Source organism: Rhynchophorus ferrugineus, unplaced genomic scaffold (genome assembly GCF_030347505.1).
Source record: "Rhynchophorus ferrugineus isolate W39M unplaced genomic scaffold, kcgeb_rfMv2 rfM1, whole genome shotgun sequence".
Lineage (NCBI taxonomy): Eukaryota > Metazoa > Arthropoda > Insecta > Coleoptera > Curculionidae > Rhynchophorus > Rhynchophorus ferrugineus.
The window spans coordinates 29,802,850-29,824,526 of record NW_027472580.1 but is presented as its reverse complement, the minus strand read 5'-3'; the positions used below and the strand labels follow the sequence as shown (position 1 = coordinate 29,824,526).

The following is a 21,677-nucleotide window of genomic DNA, read 5'->3' as shown; positions in this document are numbered from 1 at the left end:
TTTATAAGTTGCATCTGCAGTGTTTTATGTATTCATGCAACTCATGCCGAAAATATATCGATATATTTTCGATTTTTTTTCTAATATCAAAAACTCATAAAAGAAAATTAAGGATATTTGATATCGATGTTTTTAATGAAACTTATTTTTAAAAAATTATGTTTTCGGTATTTAATTTTGAGGTTTATTTTTAATATTAATGTTTTTGAAAATGTTTAAAAATATCTCTGCGGTCGCCATCCCAATCTGATTAAAGGACTTTTATAGTTTCTACAATAAGGTCAATTCCCAAAGAAAATCCTTGAAAGAAGCATATTCTTATAGATAAAACTTATTTTTGAATAACTCTTTAAATAATATATATAATTTGTTATGTATTATAATTCCTTATTTTATAGATACTATAACAAAGGAATATTATATTTCAGAAGATGTTTATAATATATCACTTACGTTTAAATATATAACATATGTACCATAAGCATCAATCAGATCCTGTTTTGCCTTCAAATGGTTTTGTTTGATAGTATCACTGACGACATAATCCTCCATTTCAATTAACTCAAAAATATCATTGCTTATTTCTTGACCGTCTTTGGTGATCCTCAAGATGTTGAAGTCTATGTCGGCGTTTTCACCTTCGTCGATGTCTTCAGCTTGTAAAACACCTATGTCATAACCCTAAACATATATTATAAACGTGTTTTATTAGAAGTGAATATAAACTAAACAATATTTACCTGTTTTGCGTTTTCGCTTGTAGATAAATCGGTTGGTATAAATTCCGGCCAATTATCATTTATATCCAATAATATTATGACAAATGAAGTTTCATTGGTTTTATGACCTTGCTCTGAAATATAGCAATAATTATATAGCAAATAATTATATAGAAATAATATAGCTAATTCTTATGATTATTATTATTTAACAGGTCAATTGAAAAGGCCCCGGCCTACCATAGTAAAACACATTTTTTTGGCAAAAAATAAAAAACAAAGTTTTTTTTATTCAACACAATTCCCTTCAAGGGTGATACACTGATTATAGTGACCCTCCAACTTTTCGATACAATTTTTGTAGTAAGATTTGTCTTTTGGTTCAAAATAGGCCTCAGTTTCGACCATCACCTTTTCATTCGACGAAAATTTCTTCCCATTGAACATTCTTTTAAGATCTAAGATCTAGTCGCTGGGGGCCAGATCTGGAGAATACGGTGTATGAGGAACCAATTCGAAGCCCAATTCATGAATTTTTGCCATTGTTTTAACTGACTTGTGACACGGTGCATTGTTTTGGTGAAGCAGCACTTTCTTTTTCTTCAAATGCGGCCGTTTTTCAATTTTAATTTACGGTGATTCAAAATCATTTTGTGGATTTTTAAAATGTTTTCGTCGGTAACAACCTCTTTTGGGCGTCCAGTGGGTTCACCGTTTTCGGTGCTCATTTCACCACATCTAAACTTAGCATACCAATCCTTGATGGTTGATTTTCCTGGGGCAGTGTCCGAAAACTTGGCATCAAGCCAAGTTTTTGCTTCAATTGTATTTTTTCCTTTCAAAAAGCAATATTTTATCAACACGCAAAATTCCTTTTTATCAATTTTTTTTCACAATAATAAAAATTGCTTTACTCAAAATGCTATAATTCACAAACCGACCCGAGAGTTGTCAAATTGTTACTAGTGTTGCATTGTTGTATTTTGTAGGATGCCTAACTATGCCTAAGTGCTAATTTATGCGGCAGTATCTTGTTAACCAAGGAAAACTTTGATTCGCGATCAACTCGCCAACACAATTGGTTCAGTTTAAGTCCAAGTTGTTTTCGTTTAGTAAATATGGACTTTCTCGAAATGCTCCATTAAGTTCAGCATCATCACCTTGAAGGAGTGGATAATTATAAATATTCATATCACTGGAATGTTTTCTTCGCAGTTCAACCAATAGACATCTCCGATCAATATACATGCCGGCGCCCAATATTTGGAGATGTTCAAAATAAATTTTAAATTGAACTGGTGAACCATTCCAGTAATATATACCAGAATAAATAAACCGAAGCAAAACTAAATTTATTGAAAATATTCGTTATAAACGCTCAGTTTATTTAAGTCCTAGCAGACAAGCTCTTTAGTATTTAGATTGTACAATTCATGTTTGTAAAGTTTTAAAGAGACAGCTACTTTTACTTAAGGGTGTATAGAATTTACCTTCATACATTCTTGGGTAATATAGGATTTAAATGGTGTAAAGACAACCCACGAAGAGCTTTGATGAAACTTCAATAGATTTAATTTAAAATAACACAATTTTTGAGAGCATATAATAAAATCAAGGAAGGATTATTATTTCAGTTTGTGCATTTATATGAGACATGCATATTTCAGAATGGGTCACTCATGGCAATACCATGATATTAGTGAGTATATAATTAATATATTTTAACTCTGGGAAATCGTATTGTAGAGTGTGGAATATCTATGTGCATATATATGTGTGTAATTAATTAGAAGATACATGAGTATTTGGATAAAATGTATGAGGAGAGAAAGAACAATAACACTAATTATTACTGTGACAAATGTATCAGGGAAAATGAAGAAGAAATAAAGTGATCAAAATGACTTTACAAGGAGACACTGCACTGAAGAAAACAAGAACTACACATTAAATTTAAAGAGTATGACCACATACTGTAACGAAAGTAAAATTGAATTACAACAAAATACTATTACATGTATATACAAATGTTAACCACATATAAAAAGCTCTTAGAACTCTACTTTGTATGTGGTGTGGAAAAGAGTTCATTATAAATATAATAAAACACAAACCTAACCTTCAGACTATGATGACTGTGGTTTTAATTTTTTTTTATTTATTGTGGTTTGAGTCCTTCGATAATATAGGCATTAGATGTACTATAATGTGAAAATAAATTACATTTGAAAATATTTTTGTTTCATTATATTATTTAGATTAGATTTTTGTTCAAACTCAGAGTTGAAGCGGCAATATTGCAGCGTTCAGATGTTATCTATTTAACATGGTTTCGCTCTTTTAATGAACGGATTATATTAATTATTTAGTGAATAACTGCACGCTGTGTATGTCCTATAGTCTTGCCGCGTATAGAGTTATTTCGGGTGGCACAATCTTATATGGGACATATTGGTAGTACAGGTGCAATAGTGGTCCCATTGCAATGTTTCTATGAAAACCTTGACCTAGCCGTGACTAACTGCCTTTAGTTGTAGAACATAAATGCTACAAATTAATTTTTATTAAGTGTTGTAATAAAAAATATGAGTGTGCTAATATTTATTTGGTGAGTGTAGCCTTGTCAGGAATCATCCATAGTCCATTCATTGTTATTTTACGGGTATTATATTAAGAAAGTGTATGAGTGCGTTAATCTAATGTCTTGTATTACGATAATTTTTCGGTTTTCATGTGACGTAAATAAAATATGAATAACAATATATTAGTTAAGTTAGTTAATTGAAATAACAATTTACCATCTACATTTTTAGGGTTGTCAGTGCAAGTAACGTGACACGTGTAGTTTTTGAGACCTCTATCTCTATCTAGAGTAGCTCCATTTTTGACCCTCACGTTGTTGCTCTCAGTTTTGAAGGCGGCATTACAGTCGCTAGTATAGTCATCCAATTCACAAACAGCAGTATGGAATGGTTCTGAAAAGAAAAAAAAACGTAATTACATTAGTTGGGTAAATATATTATTTCGATGAAGCAGAATATTTTCTAAATAAAGTTGATAAGTCATAATGATACCAAAATCTGCTAAAAATCTCAAGCTGAATCATACCTCCCTGTTTCTTTGTTGCCAGTTTTGGCTAAACTATTTTATAGAATGATTATGAAATGCCTGAAACTTATTTTTGAGCAAAGAAAGCTTATATTATCTCAACCAGTTTGGCTTCAGGAATGCTCATTCAACAATTGACCAAATATCTCTAGAAAATAAAGGTGACATAGTGTGGTATGAAGACTTTCCATATAAAACAAAGTCACATATCTCTAAACATTTCTACCTGCTTTTAAATTCTTATACGTTTAATCGATATTTCCGAATTAAACTTGGAGGAATATACTCAATTTCAAACCGATAAGAGCTAGCGTGCTCCAAGGGAATTTCTTGGGGTCAGTGCTATATCTCCCCACAACATTATATAGCACAATTGCTACATTTTCCGATGATACGATAATATTAGCAATAGCAGAGATTGTACTGCAGAAAACTCAACACGATTCTTTTTTATCAAACCTCTGATCAAACCTGATAAAGTTGCTATCTGGACTAAAAATTGGCTAATAAAATTAAATGAAGCAAAATCTACACACATTTAATTTGCAAATAGGAGGACCGCGCCGCACCATGCCTTTATTAACTGTGAAGCATGGATGGAAGGAGTATATAAAAAAAGCACGATAAATTCAACATCAAGTTCAGGAAAATGTAATAGTTGCTTGGCCGAAACTTTCAGCTATCAACCTACAACCAGCTTATTCTTTATTAGCAGATACAGAGACCAGCGTGGAGTTATGGAAAACGATTAAATAAATATTCTAGAAGGTCATGTCATCATATTTTGCTTATTTATTTCCCGAGATTCCAAGGTTATTTCAAATTCTGGGTAAGTAAACGCCAGTGTCAGAAACGGTTCATTGGTTTTCATTTAGGAAAGTCTAAAAATCGTAAAAAATAACTATTTCCAAAAAAATAAGGTCTAGCTATTATTAGAAACATATTTATTAGAAATCCTTCAAACTTATGGATTATAGCTATCGAGTTTTCTACAACACTTCTAAAAACAAAAGTTCGAAGGATATATCGAAATTTTTTCCGCTCCAATCCTACTTCTGCACGCAAAATTCACTTGATGAAAGGAAGGGGAGAAATTCCGAAACATACTTTCGATACACTCCAAAAAACCTAGGTTTTAATATCGATATTTTACTTGCCAACTAATGGTTTGTTACTCAATTATCATCTTCATTTATAACTATCGGTATTTAGTATATATAGAACATATAAAATATATAGAATATACAGAATATATAGAATATATAGAATATATGGAATATAGAGAATATATAGAATGCATAGAATACATAGAATATATAGAATATATATAGAATATATGGAAAATATAGGATATATAGAATATATAGAATATAGAGAATATGGAGAATATAGGGTATATAGAGAATATAGAGAATATAGAGAATATATAGAAAATGTAGAATATATTTGGTCTAATTTATCTTATTAAATTTTATATTATATAATATAATTTTATATTTTTGACCTCGTATAGAATGTGTAAAAAAGAAAAGAAAGAACTGATGTTAAAATATAAGAAAATGTATTTGTTAATTTGAAGAAAATCATAATTGTTAGTACATACTAAATTGCTATCATACAAGGAAATATAACATAGCTATACGGACATACGGAAATCAATTCAATTATGGGGATTCTCCGCTAAAATTAATACAAATACACAACGTTTCCAGAAGAAACTAGTGATAAATATTATAGGTGCTCCGATATACTACAGGGCTGATTACTTACACCTTGTACGTTCACCAAATACCGATTGTCACTTAGTGAACCAAGAAAATTGCGAAAGAGAGGAGACATGAGGATAGACTTCGTTCTCATCCCAATATCGAAGCAATAAAATTCTTGGATAACACCACAACAGAACAGGTTCAAAAGAATTAAATCATTTGATCTTGTGTTCTATAATGTGGTGCATTTAATAGAAAAACTACATTGTCAATACATAAATATTATTAGAGTAAAGATTAAGATTGTGCTTATGGGTCCTCCTAGATAAATACCTAGCTTTAAGTTTTAAGCCTAACTTGTAGGTTAATCGGTAACAACTAGTAACAATGTAATAAATAAATAAGAAAGGTCATCAGTGCGGAAACGTGTGAAAGTAGCCATTTTGTATCAATATTTTACTTTTAACATAAAGTACGATTTATCGTTTCAAAAAGATGGAAATATTTAGAAAGGATTTATGGTAGAAAACTAGAAAAAATTTTTATTGGAACAGAGGAATATGTTCCCGACAGCTCAAAAAGCTTTACTATAAAACATATTTACTTACCATCTCGATCGGCGTCTTCATAATCTATAAGAGTTACAAATGTGCCCGCTTCACTTTTTTCCAATAATTCCACCACTGTTGCGTCTGACGAATTGACGGATAATTGTGGTATTTTGTTGTTTATATCCAGAATATTTATAGTAAACTAAAACAAAAAGTTTAATTTAAATTACATGTGCTATATTTCGAAAGATTTTTTTGTTGTACGTCTGTTAACTGATTTTGTAATAAATTTGACTTCTAATTTAACTACTAGTCCTTATGAGTCAACTTTCATTTTAAATTTCTCAACTCCAAGTCCAGAAAGCCACGTATTTAACCGTATTTTTCGACCGAATGTCTATTTTCAGCTGGTCTCTGTTAATTCAACTCGTCATCCTAAAAGATAGTAAGATAACCAACCCTTCTGAATCCACTCATCTGCAGATCCAGTAAGCTTCCCACACTATCCACTCATCTGCAGATCCAGTAAGCTTCCCACACTAGTCAAGCTAGTTTTTTGTGTAAGATTCCAATTCAATCCGTAGTATTAAATGGATCCAGCGTTTATTTCAAGTTAGTTACACCAGTACAGGTGAAATGCCTTCAAATCTTCCGAAACAAGCTTTTTGGCTTCCATAAAAAGTTTATTTGGTCCATAATTTTTTTTTTCGTTATGATTGAAAAATTATATCGGATAATGGTGACCGCGATTCAACTTCCAGCTCATTTTAAAGAATTTTTCATGACATCCTGCGACATCTGAGGCTGAATTTATTCAATTTCGTGACGAAAATTGTTTTTAAGATGTTAAAGTGTTTGGGGCTTATTCACATAAAATGTTAAAAAATCCCGTAAGAAAAAGTCTGGTGCTGTTAAATCTGGCTGATCTGGCTGGTCATGCTAAATCGCTACTTATTCACGCCAATTATTAAAAACGTCATTCATTAATTGAATTGTTGAACGAGCTGTGTGTACTGTGGCCCCATTTTGCTGAAACTACCTGTTCTCTAGTCCTTGCTCTTCCATTTCAGACACAAGAAAATTTCGAATCATGTCTTGGTATCGTTGAGCAGCTATTTGGTTATTTTCAAAAAAATAGGGCCAATGATGTTTCCAGTATGAATACCACACCATACAGTTGTTTTTAGTGGATGCAACAATGTTTTATGAATTAATTGAGAATTCTTTGTTCGCTAAAACCGACTGTACTGTTTATTGACGTGGCCACTGAGAAGAAAAGGGGCTTCATCGATCTTTATCAATTTAGACGAAAAATCTTCCATTTCACCAGACAGCCTTAAGATTGCATTACTGTACTCAACTGGTTGATCAGGATCTCTCGGCAACAATTTTTGGAGTAAGTGAATTTTGAATGGGTACATTTTCAAATCAGTTTTCAAAATTATCCTTAAACTGCGTGCAGAAATATGTAACTGGGAACCACGTTTCCAAATTGATTTTTCTGGGGACTTCGCAATACTATCGCGCACCAGAGCCATATCTTCAGCGTTACGAGACGTCGCTGTCTTCCAGAACTAGACCTGTTTGCTGTCGTACAGTACTTTCAAAAATTCGTATGTAAACGATAAATTATGGTTTTGTGAGGCGCTGGACGATTAGTATATTTTTAACGCAATTTCCACTGAGTGGCAATAATGGAACGATTATTTTCAATAAATATTGTCACTATTTCTGCTGGTTTTTGTGGTATATATTTATTCACAATGAAATTTGGATATCTACACAATACAATGTTTAAAACGAAACTGAGCTAAATGCCACATGACCAAGATGGGTCACAATCACAATAGTAGCGGGTCTTTAATGGATTCTTTAAGATTTTTTCTACCTTATAAGGCAGAATAAAAAACATCATATCCGATACAGATGTTAAGAGGAGATATTTTGATGACAGCCTACTAGGCTTTTGGGAACTGCATTCTATTTCTTACAAATGAGATTACATAGGTTGATTTTTGCAGTGTTCATGCGATTCGACAACCACCTTCCAACATTTTTATTTTACATCATTAGATGCAAGCTGAAACGAAGTTTTTGGTTGGTTTAAGGTTAGCGTTAAGTCTTCATCACACAACAGAGGTATAGAAGTATATCATTGTCGTTGAAGATTGCGAATTTGCCTTCGCATTGTAAACTTATTTCTTTATAACCAGATTAAAGTAATTTTTAATTTTATTTAAAAAATCTATAAACAGTTATTATTACATAAACAGATATTCATATTAGGGACAAGCACTTTATAAATGATATACTTACATTTTGCGGTGTATAGTGTAGACCATCTGTTGCTGTGCAATTAATCTCAACGTACATTATCTTGTCAGTATCGCAGTCAATTTTGCTGCCCTTTTTTACGGATATTTGACCTTCTTCATCAGATTCAAACCAGTCGTATCTGTCATCCATATATCTTTAAAATAATTATGTTTTTATTAGTATTCATTCATTCATTATAAAAATGCTAAGTTTCTTTAGTTTATTTTAGTACTTTCTTAGCCTCTACAAACTATAAATATGGACATAGTAAGAGTTTTAGGAAGCTATGAAGGAAATATCCGCCATGTTAGAATATTGGAACAACAATAGTTGTACGAAATTTTAATATTTCTTGGTTTATGAGATACTTGCAAATATTTGTTTAGCGATATTTATTGGTAAAAATATGAAGTATTGATATAAAGTACTGTTAATCTAACCTAGTCAACCCGAACAATCTAACCCAACTTTTAATATTTGATTTGATACTGAAGCCCATTAAACACTTTAAAAGAAATTCATGGTAATATTTTATTAAAATCCAGCTCAAGTTCTCTAAGAATTTTAAAGGCCTAATAAATCGTCTAACAAAGCATTTTAGTTAACAAACAGTTTAAGGCAATTTTAGACAAACGTCAAGCTCAAGGTTTAACCATCCTCACCATCATCAATTTATAGCCAGTGTTCAGGGAGAAAGTTATCACTACTACACAATTATTGGAATATTCTACATTACATTTCACTACTGTTGGCGATTGGTCGCAGCTGTTCTGACTTCGGTCAATATTAATCGTTTTTTCGATTTCGATCTTGATCAATGTCTTTTTTGGAGTCAAAAGGGAGTCCATCATCATCAGGGAGTCAGCATCAGGGCCAAGAATTGGCAAGAAAACCGTCCGAAAAAGCCACATTATTTCACAGGCATTATCTTAGAGAAGCAGAAGGTATTCCATCTTGAAAGATTCGGCTTATTACTTCAGCGGTAGATGACACTATTTTCTCCTGCATTATTGATCCCAAGTACTTGAACTTCTGTACTTGCTTTAACCAGATTATTGAGGTTTAAAATACCAGGCGATTCGTTGTTTATTCTTTGTTATTTGATTTAAGTAGAAGAAATTATTGTTGAAATTATTTAGCATTAACTAACAAGTGCTGTGATTTTTGTTGACTTGAATACATTTTAATGCCTGAAATTTTACTATACATATTTGAAAGTTCAAGTATTTTTGATCTAATACCCAAAAGGACTTTATTTTGATGGCATTTTAGTAAACCTTAGTTATCGAACTTAGAACTAATAAGCACATTTTCCTTTATATTTAAAATAAACTGAGAATAATACTTACGTGCAAGAGTAGGTAACGATATCACCTATATCAGCATCAGTGGCTACAATAGAGCCAATAATAGTACCGCCACTATCTTCTTCTTTTACTGTTCTATATTTGTTTAAAGTTTCGTTAGTAAATATAGGAGGATTATCATTGATGTCGATTATATTCACTGTAATAACAGCTGTAAATAATAATATTATTAATATGGTTTTGCTACAACTAGTGATGAATTATAAAAGTTGTATAATAATTGTATGGTCTCAGCCAGTGACGAGATTGATATTTTTTTATTGGTAATAGATTTTGGATTTTCTTGAGATATGAGTTCAATCTGCGTATCTCAACAGTCATATGTATTTCGTTCTCAAACATTGACGTTGTCAAGACCAGAACTTATCATATAACCATATAATATTACTGTTTATTTTATTACCTGTTGTATTCATTTTGTCTTCGAAATCGGGAAGAAGGGTGTTCAGATCGGTAATGATTACGTTGAGATATAGTACATCGAAAGTTTCATAATCTGGAGCTGTTTGATTTGGATTAACATCATTTAATCTGAGATTAATGCTAATTGATCCTTCATCTCCAGTTTCCTCAAACTCTATATCAAGAAACCTGCGATAATAAATAACATTTCAGTGTTTAGTGATTATATATTGAATCTTTAAAATATCTTTCTCGGTCTCTCTCGCTCTCTTTTTTCCCTTTCGTTTTTTCTCTCTCATCAATTACATCTCAAAATAAAATTACTATAAAATATTTAAAATATATGACGAAAATCCCGTGTTAAACTAAAAAAATAACAAATTTTACATATTCATATTGGATTAGGGACATTAATTGTAACATTTAGTTATTCTTCTTGACAAATTATATACCTTTATTTTATGGTATTTATGATTAATTGAGCATTTTATCCCATGATTATGAAATACTACTCTTTATTTTTTAATTTTGAATTACAGCATATATTTCAGTTACGTTATCATTTTTTGAACACATTACTAATACAATCTACTAATAAAAATTTTCTGATATGAGGTGCTGTAAATGTATTTTGATACTATTTATTAGTGATAATGCGAAGTGTTTTCTGTTAGATTAACTGTATGTTATAACTGTAACAAAATTGAATTAGTACAAGCTTTAAAAGGAAGCCATTGGGATGATTGATGTGATTTATATTTCTATGAAATTTAGTGCGTAAAAAATAATGGAAAACATTTAGGGAGAATTTCATAAAAAGAATACGTTGAAATTGTGAACAATGGAAGAATCTAACAAATTTTTTTCCGTTCTATATACCAATATCCTACTGTTTTTAAACCTGTTGCATCGTCTTTCTTAAGATATAACCAAAAGTTTTAAAAAATCAGACAGAATTGTTGTCAATTATATCAAAAATTCAGAGCGGAAGTAGATTCTTTGCATAAATTATAGAAGAACGCTAGTTAACAAACTACATCAAAATTCAAATTAGCCATATTACAGAAAATCAATAACAGAGTTTCAACGAGTGTTAAATTGTCATTAGATTTTCAGTAGCATATCACATTTTTTACAAACCTCATAGGGTCATGTATGGTAGGATCATCATTTGTCTGCTTTTGCGAATTCTTCATCACATAAGACTTATCCCAGTCTATTGTTGCTTGGAGTTTTCGCGTTGTATCTACATCTGATGCCGTTATTGTAGCGTTAAGAACAGTTCCAATTACTTGATTTTCCTCAACTTCAATCATACCATCCTAAAATAATTTTTAATGAATATTAAATTACCAAGATTGAATATTTATTATTTATAATGGCTTTGTAATATTGAAATAAGTTTTATATCTTTTTACTGAGTGACTGACAAACATTTTAGTATATTTTTATTGATGAGATTGTATGTAAATAGTGAATATATTTTGAAATAAGTTTTATATCTTTTTACTGAGTGACTGACAAACATTTCACTATATTTTTATTGATGAGATTGTATGTAAATAGTGAATATATTTTGAAATAAGTTTTATATCTTTTTACTGAGTGACTGACAAACATTTTACTATAATTTTATCGATGAGATTGTACGTAAATAGTGAATATATTTTGAAATAAGTTTTATATCTTTTTACTGAGTGATTGACAAACATTTTAGTATATTTTTATTGATGAGATTGTATGTAAACAGTGAATATATTTTGAAATAAGTTTTATATCTTTTTACTGAGTGATTGACAAACATTTTACTATATTTTTATTGATGAGATTGTATGTAAATAGTGAATATATATTTTACTACTTGATTTTTGATTGCTTGTTGAATGCTTTGTCTTTATCTGTTAGAGAATATATCATTAGAGTCAAAATTTTTTGTATATATAACATCAATACATTTATTCCAAGGATCTTCAAATTTATACATCTAGCCAATGAAGTCTTTCTCATTTATTTGTATGACAGTTGTTGTAAAAAAGAGGAGGTTCCATGTTCTGTATATTTCCTTAATTTATGTTTGCCAATTTCTCCATCAATTGTGGACCGATTTTCAAAATTATTTTTTATTAGAAAGACTGCACATCCGAGCTGGTCCCATTGGAACCAATTCAGGATCGGATGGGGGAATCTGGGGAAACCGAGGCACGTACAATGGTTTCCCATATTCTTTTTATCTGTAATAATCAGATATTTGTATATAATATATTAAATTTGCTTTTTAAGCACTAAGCATGGCATACAAGAAGTCGTAGAAATATTGTAAGCAATTGCTTCTATGGTGCAATAGTTAGAGTGTTCAGTAAATATCTAACACTAAAAAGAGAACAATGTTTGGCGATGTTTTTCAAGCTGTTCTAAGAAGTGCATTATTTTGATAGAAAATAATGTTCGCCTTCTATAAGCAGAGCATTTTTTCAAGCAAGTTGTCTAATTGATCGGGAAGTTTATATTGATAATTTGAGTTTCCTATTTTACTATTCCACATTCGAATATAGGAATTGCCCAAAAACTCTTTCTTTTGCATTAAAGAAACTTCGTTAATTAAAGAAATTTCTGCAATTCTTATACTTCAGTTATAATTATCATTATAATTCATAATACTATACATTATAATTATTATAAACAGATTTATCGCTGTTGTTATTGTGTTAAATGACATAGAATAAATAAATTTAGAAGTGAAAGTTATATGGAAAAATTGTGTCCCACGTTTAAGCTTTTCGGAATCCCCGTTACGCGACTAAATGTAAATGAAAAATGCGACAAAAATATGTGTGTTTCTCCCTCGTTCGGTCTCGGTATTAATAATGCTAACCTAAGCAGTTAACGGCCATTTTTAGGTGATATAATTTGTATTGTTTATTCACGTCAAGTTTTTAGGTATGTGTTTTTATATATATTTGACAATTGCTTTAGATTATTCTGTGTATTTTAACTGATTAGTTCAATAAATAATTAAGCAATATTTATTGAAATTCTTTACCTTTACTACAAGACAAGGAACATATGCCCCCAATGGCAATATTAAATTACATAAGTTTTTTTAAGCTGATAGGTATATAAAAGATTCTTCTACCCCAACAAAACCCCGAAGTAAGTATATAATAAGAATCTTATGTTTATTATTACAGAATGGAGGTTTTAATTTGAAATTTATATGTTCATTTATAGATAACTCAGCCTGTCCCATCAGTTTCGTTTCAGGTTGGATGAAAAACTAATGGCTTTATCCTTATTGAAATGTAGTGGCAGATTATATAAACTGTTATCGACGATATTCTGCTTGCCTTCTAGTAGAAGGTGTCTTTTTGCTGCTGGAATAGTAACCTCTAATTTTGGTCGTTATTTCAGAAACTTGACTGTATAGACCGAACTGTAGTTGTCATATTTGATAAAATGTACCTCAATCTAGATAGGTTGTTAATTTAGTTGATTGTAAAAAATAATACAACACATACTATTAACAGTTATATTATCTTATTTTAATGTTTGCTTTAGGTTTGTTTGAAATATTAGAGAGAAGATAATATCAGTGGATTACGTGTTTTGGGTAGTGGAGATATCTCTGTGATTATATCAATGTCTTTATGGTCAAGGAAAATTAATGTAATTGTAATATCTCAATAAGATGTATTTAAATATATTTATTTTTTTATTTTCCCAGTAAAATTAAGAGATGTTTTTTTAATTTCCCGCTAAAATTTTTTACTATAAATTTTAAAATTTTCAGCTCCAATTTTTAAAATTCCCGCTAAACATTTTTAAATTTCCCGCCGTAACTAACTGTCATACGGCGAATGCGTAAGCGCCCTCACACGGGGATTCCGAGCGTAACTTAGAACCAATTTTAACATTTTTATGAAAGGCTTGTGTATTATTCTGCATTATCGGTTTTTCGAAATTTACGAAAACTTATTCTAGATTAAAAATTGTTTAATTTTAATAAACTCTTTACTTACTACTTGGTACGTGGGAGCTTTATTGTTAATATCTAATAGATTAATAGTAACGGGTACAGTGGTACTATGGTCTCCATGATCCACGGCTTCTACTTGAACGACTACAGGATTGATTCTGTCATAGTCAAAAGCGTTGTCAATAGCCACCGTGATGATACCTTCTGCCGAATCAATATCCATTGTTTTCGTTATTAACTCAGCACCAACTAATTTATGGCTGTTGAAATATAAGTAAATTATATTAAATATAATATAGAATTATAATAATTAAGTATAGGCATTAGATTGGCTAGAAAGTAATTTCTGTTTTGTTTCTAGACATATCTACGAATATGATTAAAATATGATGGATACAAACGCTGTAGATGGTGCGCATGTATGTTTCGAAGGTTGTGGCTTGACTATGTGATAGCTGAATCGATTAGGAACATGCCACACAGACTTTTCGTCGAGGGCGCATGTTTTACGCGCCTGCTACGACCATGAGTGAACGTCAAGTGCCGACCGCCGTAGCGCAACGTATTGTTATTCGTTTTTTAGTGTGGGAAGGCGTTAAAAAGATGGAAATTTTCCTGCGCTTGCGAAATCAGTTCGGTAGTGAATGCTTGAGTAGGGCTGCTGTGTTTAAATTAGTTGAAGCATTCAAGAAGGGTCGCAAAGCCGTCGAGATTGTGCCGCCTGATCGTCGACGGCTAACCAATATCACAACAGACAACCGACTGACTGACACCAGACGGCTGAACTCTGCATCAGTATTGGTAGCGTAGAGTCTCCATCCACAAGCACATTCAATATCACAAAATAACCGCGCGATGGGTTCCTAGACTGTTGAACTTTGAACAAAAATTTACGCGGTTGAAAGTTTGTCGCCGCTTGCAGACGCGATACAAGGCGGAGGGGGACGGTTTCTTAACGCGAGTCTTCACTATAGACGAGACATGGGTACACTATTACATTCCCGAGAGCAAGATGTCGTCTAAAGACTGGTGGAAGAAAGGGCGCCAGTCCAAGTGAAGATAACTTGGTCCGCGGGTAAGGTTCCATATACGGTATTCTGGGACCTGCGAGGCGTGCTGTACGTCGATTTCCTGTGCACCCAACGTACCATCAATAACCTTCTGAAAACATACGTGAAACCCGCTTATTGCTCGAAACGGAGGAGCATTCCAGCACAAAGTACATACCACGCGTCTTACGCTCGAGACAATATCGGAATTAGGGTTGGAGGTATTAAGTAAAATGTTTTATTTGAACAACCATATTAATATGTCTTGTATGATAAAACCTTCCTTAAATTTTTGTTTATATTTTACCTTTTATTCCAGAATCGGATTATCATATTATAAATAAAGATAAATTAAGCCGCGTGTATTATCACAATAAGTAGTTAAATTGGCAATGTTGCTTTTAGTTTAATGCAATAATCAACTTCAAGATCTTCTTGATTTCAAACATTATTTATAAAATATAAAGACTATACTTAGTAGTCCATCGCATAAAAGGTTCCAAAATTATCTTCCCAGAAGTCCGTAATTAATTTATTGGTTCTCATTTCTGAATTTAATTCGTGTACTGCATTTCAAACATTATTTCTAATTTACTGATAAGGTTTTAGAATTGTGGGAAGTACTGAAAACATTCAAACATGAGAAAAATATTAATTTTAGTTCTAATTGTAATCTTTCTCTTTTTTCAATATCTTAATGATGTTTTTAGTATCTCCATTTTATCAACCAATGTTTTTTCAGATTGAATCTCCTAGTGCTTAATACTGGCCCTGAATCAAGAACCTCGGAATTAGCCACGCCTATTAACTGGTATGTGAACAACTTAGATTATCCTGGAAGACATTGGGCCTTACCTACCTAGCCATTTTATTAGCGTAATTGAAAATTGTAGCAACTAAAATTATCAACTGTCTTCTCAACCTTGTCATTTATTTAATTGCTTATACACATTTCTATTACATATTATATTTTTTTTAATAACTTGTTAAAACTCAATATAGAGCAATAATATTATTTTTTTGACGAGACATATGTAAAATATTTCGAAGAACGATTTTTATTTGAACTTACCTTAAAATGGCATCTTCCGCATCTCTGTCTGTGGCCTTGACCTGAATAATGGTCTTTCCCTTTTCGATCGTTTCATTTACCCAACATTCGTAAGAGCTGTTTTCGAACTTTGGTATTTCGTCGTTATAATCAATTAGACTGACCTGGATGAGAATTTCGTCTGTTTTTTTTGGGTCCAATTTTCCAGATGATGTTACCTGGAATTAAATTGTGTTATATTCAATTCTAATGTTTTATTACATAAAAAGCTTTGTTTTATTTATTAATATATTATTACTAGTACGTTGCCGACTAACTTACAATTTATCTCTATATTGAATTAAAACTATATTGTTATCTATGACCCAAAGGTCATAGAAAACAATATTATAAGCAAACTTAGTCCCTAATAAAGATAATAAGAAGAAACTTAGTAGCACTTTTCAGTGTTTTCTCTATTGGGTACACTTCTTCCTAGTTCTGTGTTATTCAACACTTGAACGGAAGTTGCAATCCTTAAGTTCTCTGTGTACGTAATATATATTTTTTTATATATATATATTTCTATATATTTTTCCAATATATTTTTGGTATTCATTATTATTCATTTTTGAGTAAGCATCTTGTTGTTTAACTCGAAATATCCAGGCTAAGATGTGGGTGTTTAAGTCTATGATACTATGTACATGCTCAGTTGTTGAATATTTGTTCATAAAACCAAACTGATGTGCAGGTATTATATTTATCGTATCTATGAATTATATAAAAAGGGACAAAGTATTTAATTTTAGTATAATAAAAAAGACAAATATTGTTAGTTAAAGGAGAAAGTCTAATAGGTCAATTGAAAAATCCCCGGCCTGACGCAAAGATAGCGCTACTAGAATTAAATCCATATGTTTTTTAGTTAGCCCTAACCCTCAAAAGATGCGTGTATACATTCTACAGCTGTCGGATTATTAGTTTGTGAACTATAGCATTTTGAGTGAAGCAACATTTGTTATTTTGAAAAGAAATGGATAAAAAGTAATGTCGCGTGTTGATAAAATATTGCTTTTTGAACGAAAAAATACAGTTGAAGCAAAAACTTGGCTTGATGCCCGGTTTCCAGACACTGCCCCAGGAAAGTCAAAAATTAAGGATTGGTATGATAAGTTTAAATGTGGTGAAATAAGCACCGAAGTCGACGAACGCACGCCCAAAGGAGGTTGTTACCGATGAAAACATTTAAAAAATCCACAAAATGATTTTGAATGACCGTAAATTGAAATTGAATAAAATAGCAGACACTCTAAAGATATTAACTGAACGTGTACATCATATCATTCGGGAATATTTGGGCATGAGAAAGCTCTGTGCAAAGTCGGCGCGAGCTCACCTTTGGCCAAAAACAACGACGAGTTAATGATTCGGAGCAGTGTTTGAAGATGATCAAGAGTAATAAACCCGAGTTTTTGCGTCGATATGTGACTATGGATAAACATGGCTCCATTATTTCACTCCGAAGTCCAATAGACACTCATTCGAGTGGACTGCACACGATGCTGCTGCCAAGGTTATGGAGTCTGTATTTTGGGATGCGCATGGAATAATAATTATTGACTACCCTGACAAAGGAAATACCATCAACAGCGACTATTACATAGCGTTATTGAACCGTTTGAAGGACAAATCGCCGAAAAGCGGCCGCATTTGAAGAAAAAGAAAGTGCTACTTCACCAAAATAATGCACCGTATCACAAGTCAGTGAAAACGGTGGTAAAAATCCATAAATTGCGCTTCCAATTGCTTCCTCATCCACCATGTTCTCGAGATCTGGCCCCCAGCAACTATTTCCTGTTCTCAGATCTCAAAAGAATGCTGGGAAGAAATTTTCGTCGAATGAAGAGGTGATCGCTGAAACTGAGGCCTATTTTGGAACAAAGCACAATCGTACTACAAAAATGATATCGAAAACTTGGAGGGTCGCTATAATAAGTGAATCACTCTTGAAGGGACTTATGATGAATAAAAAAAACTAATTTTATCAAGAAAGTGTGTTTTACAATGGTAGACCGGTGACTTTTCAATTGATCTGCTATTTTCATCCATCAATCAAAAAGTGTGTCATCAAAAGTGATACTGACGAGTTAGTTATGAGCCGTTTTTGGCAAAATTAGTAAGTTTAAATAATCTTAGTTTTCAGCTTTATGAAGGAATGGTCAATAAGTTATCGTGGATTTACATTTCTTCGGCATAACTAAGAATTTTCCTTTAAGAGTTTTGCAGCAACAGATCAATCAAAGACCGCAGGTAAGCAAATTATTAGCAATATTGTAAATATTAGCTCAGCAAGGTTAGTTCGTATTCAACAATGGCTATAACTTAACAAACCGAATCTATACCCATCATCTACAAATCCAGTAAACTCTCAATCTCTATCAAAAACAAACGACTTCAGGTTTTGATCAAAACTGCCCATAGATCCGTCCAAGGAGCCTTCGGGTAGTTCGAAATAATCCAAGAACTTCTTCATCCTATTAAGTTCCTAGCCATACTTTTTGCTATACGAGTTATCGTTCCACACGTAAATTTTAGTTTATCATCAATTATGCCAGGTCTATTAGCATTTTCTTTCCAAATCTTTTGACTAAAGAAAACACGTTATTTACAATGAATAGTTAAATCCTAGTATTTATTTAATAGCCATTTGATTCTATGCATTTTGCCCAACTTCGTAGAAATCGGCGAGGTGCTGCTCTGTAAAGCCATACCCTATCGATACCATACCCGTCCATGTAGTTCATAATATATGATAACAACCTTGCCCCACCAAAACATAATAATAATTATTTTTTTACATCTGGTTACTATTGGATGCAAGAATTACTTCCTTTAAAGGTAAAGCAGCATATAAATGATGGCTTTTCGATTTTCTAATTGCCTCTGATTCAGTTCATGTGACACAGTCTTCCTATACTTTGAATCTTTCGCAAGGCTTGTAATCATTTACAAATTGCGACTCAGCACAAATTCAACATTCCTGCCAATTGTTTTTGGGTTTCTATTGGGTTTTCAGGTACAAAACTCGACATATTCAAAAATCTGTATATCTATAATCCTGTTATTTTGTAACTTTGAAATGTATTTTGTCAACATTTTAAGTTCAGTTCAATAGAATAATATGACCTTTATGAAATTATACTTACGCCTAGTGAAATATGTTACCAAATCTGCATCTGAAATTTAATTTGTTTTTTTCGCAAATATTTTCGCTGAAATAAGTCTATTTCGATTAATTTGCATAAGGAGATAATATCATATATAATCTATTCAAAACAGTAGTAGCGCACCTCATCAAAATGTACCTGTGGATAGTTTTAAATTTGTTTTAGAGTCAGAAAACATTTTCCTTCTCATTTTATTCTATTTAAAAAGAGATAAAATGTTGTTTAAGAAGTTGTAACCGAATGAGGTTGCAAAAGTTGTTCGTTTATCAAACGTCTGCAAAATTCTTCAAAATTAAGTAGTTTTTTCAATCGAAACATAATTGAATACAATTATTTGAGAGAAAATTGTGAATCTGGAAACTATCCATAGAAAGTCAAGAGATATGCAGCTCTTTGAGGGATGTAGAAGATCTTTTTATATGTTGGGTAATATAGGATTTAAGTGGTGTAAAGATAACCTACGACTGGTTTAATTCCTAGTGCAGAATTAGTGTTTTCCTCTCAGTCCAAGGGTGACTACCATGGAGAAATGAACCATAACTTATTTATACAGTGGCTTTAAAAAACTTGAAGGAACCATCAGTTATTGTTATGGATAATGCACCAAATCATACACCAACAAAGGCTGCAATTAAGGAATGTCTCAAAATATATAAAATATATTTTGAAGAAACCATGTTAATGAATGGACTATTTCAAATTGTTTTTTTAAAATTTAATTTAATTGTTACTTTTTTGGAAATAAGCTTAAGAAAAAGTACATGGTAGATCAGATTGAACGTTATGACCACAGAGTATTATGTCTTCCTCTCTATCACTGCATATTTAATCCAATTCAGTAGATATGGGGCATTGCAAATAATTATTATAATGGACATTCAGATCGAGGAGAATATTCAAACCAGAACTGTCTGGATTTATGGAAAGAGGCATTGTCGAAAACAACACCTCCGGCTTGGATGAGCATGTTTTTGATAGATTGGAAATCATTTAGTTGTTCACTTGATTAGTGTGAGTGAAAGTGACAGTGATTGAATAGAACTATGAATGTTGGTTTATGGTTCAACGCTGACAATTTCCTAGACAGGATGATGACAGAGACAACAACTGAAGGTCAGTATATAATTAATATACTTTAACTGAAGGAAATGCATTAAGGAGAATGTAGTGACCAAATGTAATATTATCAACAAAGATGTATACAGGTAGTAACAGAGAAAACTAAGGAGAAATATAGTAATATCAAAATAACTTTAACACAAAAGTTAAATATGCTTTCTAATGAAAGTAAAATACATTACTCGGATATAAAATTGTTAATTAGGTGGACTAGGCCTTCGGGGTATATCATTACATAAAAATACGCGCCTAGAACTCTACCTATATTAGTATTGTAGCCTATAAATTATTGTGGCAGTTTAATCAATTATGGTTTTAAGTTCTTCGATAATATATGCATTAAATGTAGTATAATATTAAAATAAATTATAATGTATGACATTTTTGTTTTATTATTTATCAAATAATATCAAAATCTACGAAAACTGGTTTTACATATCCCGTGGGTTCACTGCTGTTTCGAATTGAGTATATACTCGTATAATTTCAATTCAACTTGTACTTGTACACGCTTCAATAACATGATATAACATTATTTAATAGGTAATGAAAATATTTTAGTAAAAAGTAAGATAATTATAATATATTACTTACATAAAATTGAAAATCATCCCATGGAGGGTTCTCGAAGTCCAAATAGGTGGCGTTTCGCACGCTAATTTGAAAATCAGCCGTACGATAACCAGCCGTTGGTACAATGAAAAAAGCATCAGTGTAACTTAATTCGGAGTCTGGGTGTTCCGATAGTTTTACGTCGAACAAGGCGTTGTTTCCCTGAAATCGGTTATGTTTGAACCTTGATGCAATTAACAAATAATATGTGTAAGAAATATTGAAAAACGAAAAACGCTATTTAGTAGATTAGGTGACATAACAGGTGGGGCAAAACTCCCGCTATCATTTTGATTGCGCGCCATCTTAGTTATGTGACGTTTAAATAAATTAATGGTTAATTTATGGAGAAATATACGCCGCAAGAACCAACAGAAATAGTAACAATATTTATTGAAAGTAAACGTTCCATTATTACCACTCATTATTATTACCACTCGTCAAAAATATCCTAATCGTCCAGTGCCTCAAGAAACCACAATTTATCGTTTA

The 21,677-nt window shown here is 31.7% G+C and overlaps 1 protein-coding gene across 1 annotated transcript in view; it reads right to left on the bottom strand.

Annotated features, from left to right (window-relative positions):
* LOC143206645 (cadherin-AgCad1) overlaps window positions 1–21,677 on the bottom strand; it is a 65,197-nt gene that overhangs the window by 15,506 nt on the left and 28,014 nt on the right. Inside the window, exons 9-19 of the mRNA XM_076419275.1 lie at window positions 21,168–21,347; window positions 16,267–16,463; window positions 14,189–14,405; window positions 11,313–11,494; window positions 10,174–10,361; window positions 9,753–9,921; window positions 8,404–8,557; window positions 6,145–6,289; window positions 3,518–3,694; window positions 741–853; window positions 454–681 (exon numbers count right to left, since the gene is read on the bottom strand). Coding sequence (XP_076275390.1) covers window positions 454–681; window positions 741–853; window positions 3,518–3,694; window positions 6,145–6,289; window positions 8,404–8,557; window positions 9,753–9,921; window positions 10,174–10,361; window positions 11,313–11,494; window positions 14,189–14,405; window positions 16,267–16,463; window positions 21,168–21,347 — 1,950 coding nt within the window. The remainder of the gene's footprint in view (window positions 1–453; window positions 682–740; window positions 854–3,517; window positions 3,695–6,144; window positions 6,290–8,403; window positions 8,558–9,752; window positions 9,922–10,173; window positions 10,362–11,312; window positions 11,495–14,188; window positions 14,406–16,266; window positions 16,464–21,167; window positions 21,348–21,677) is intronic.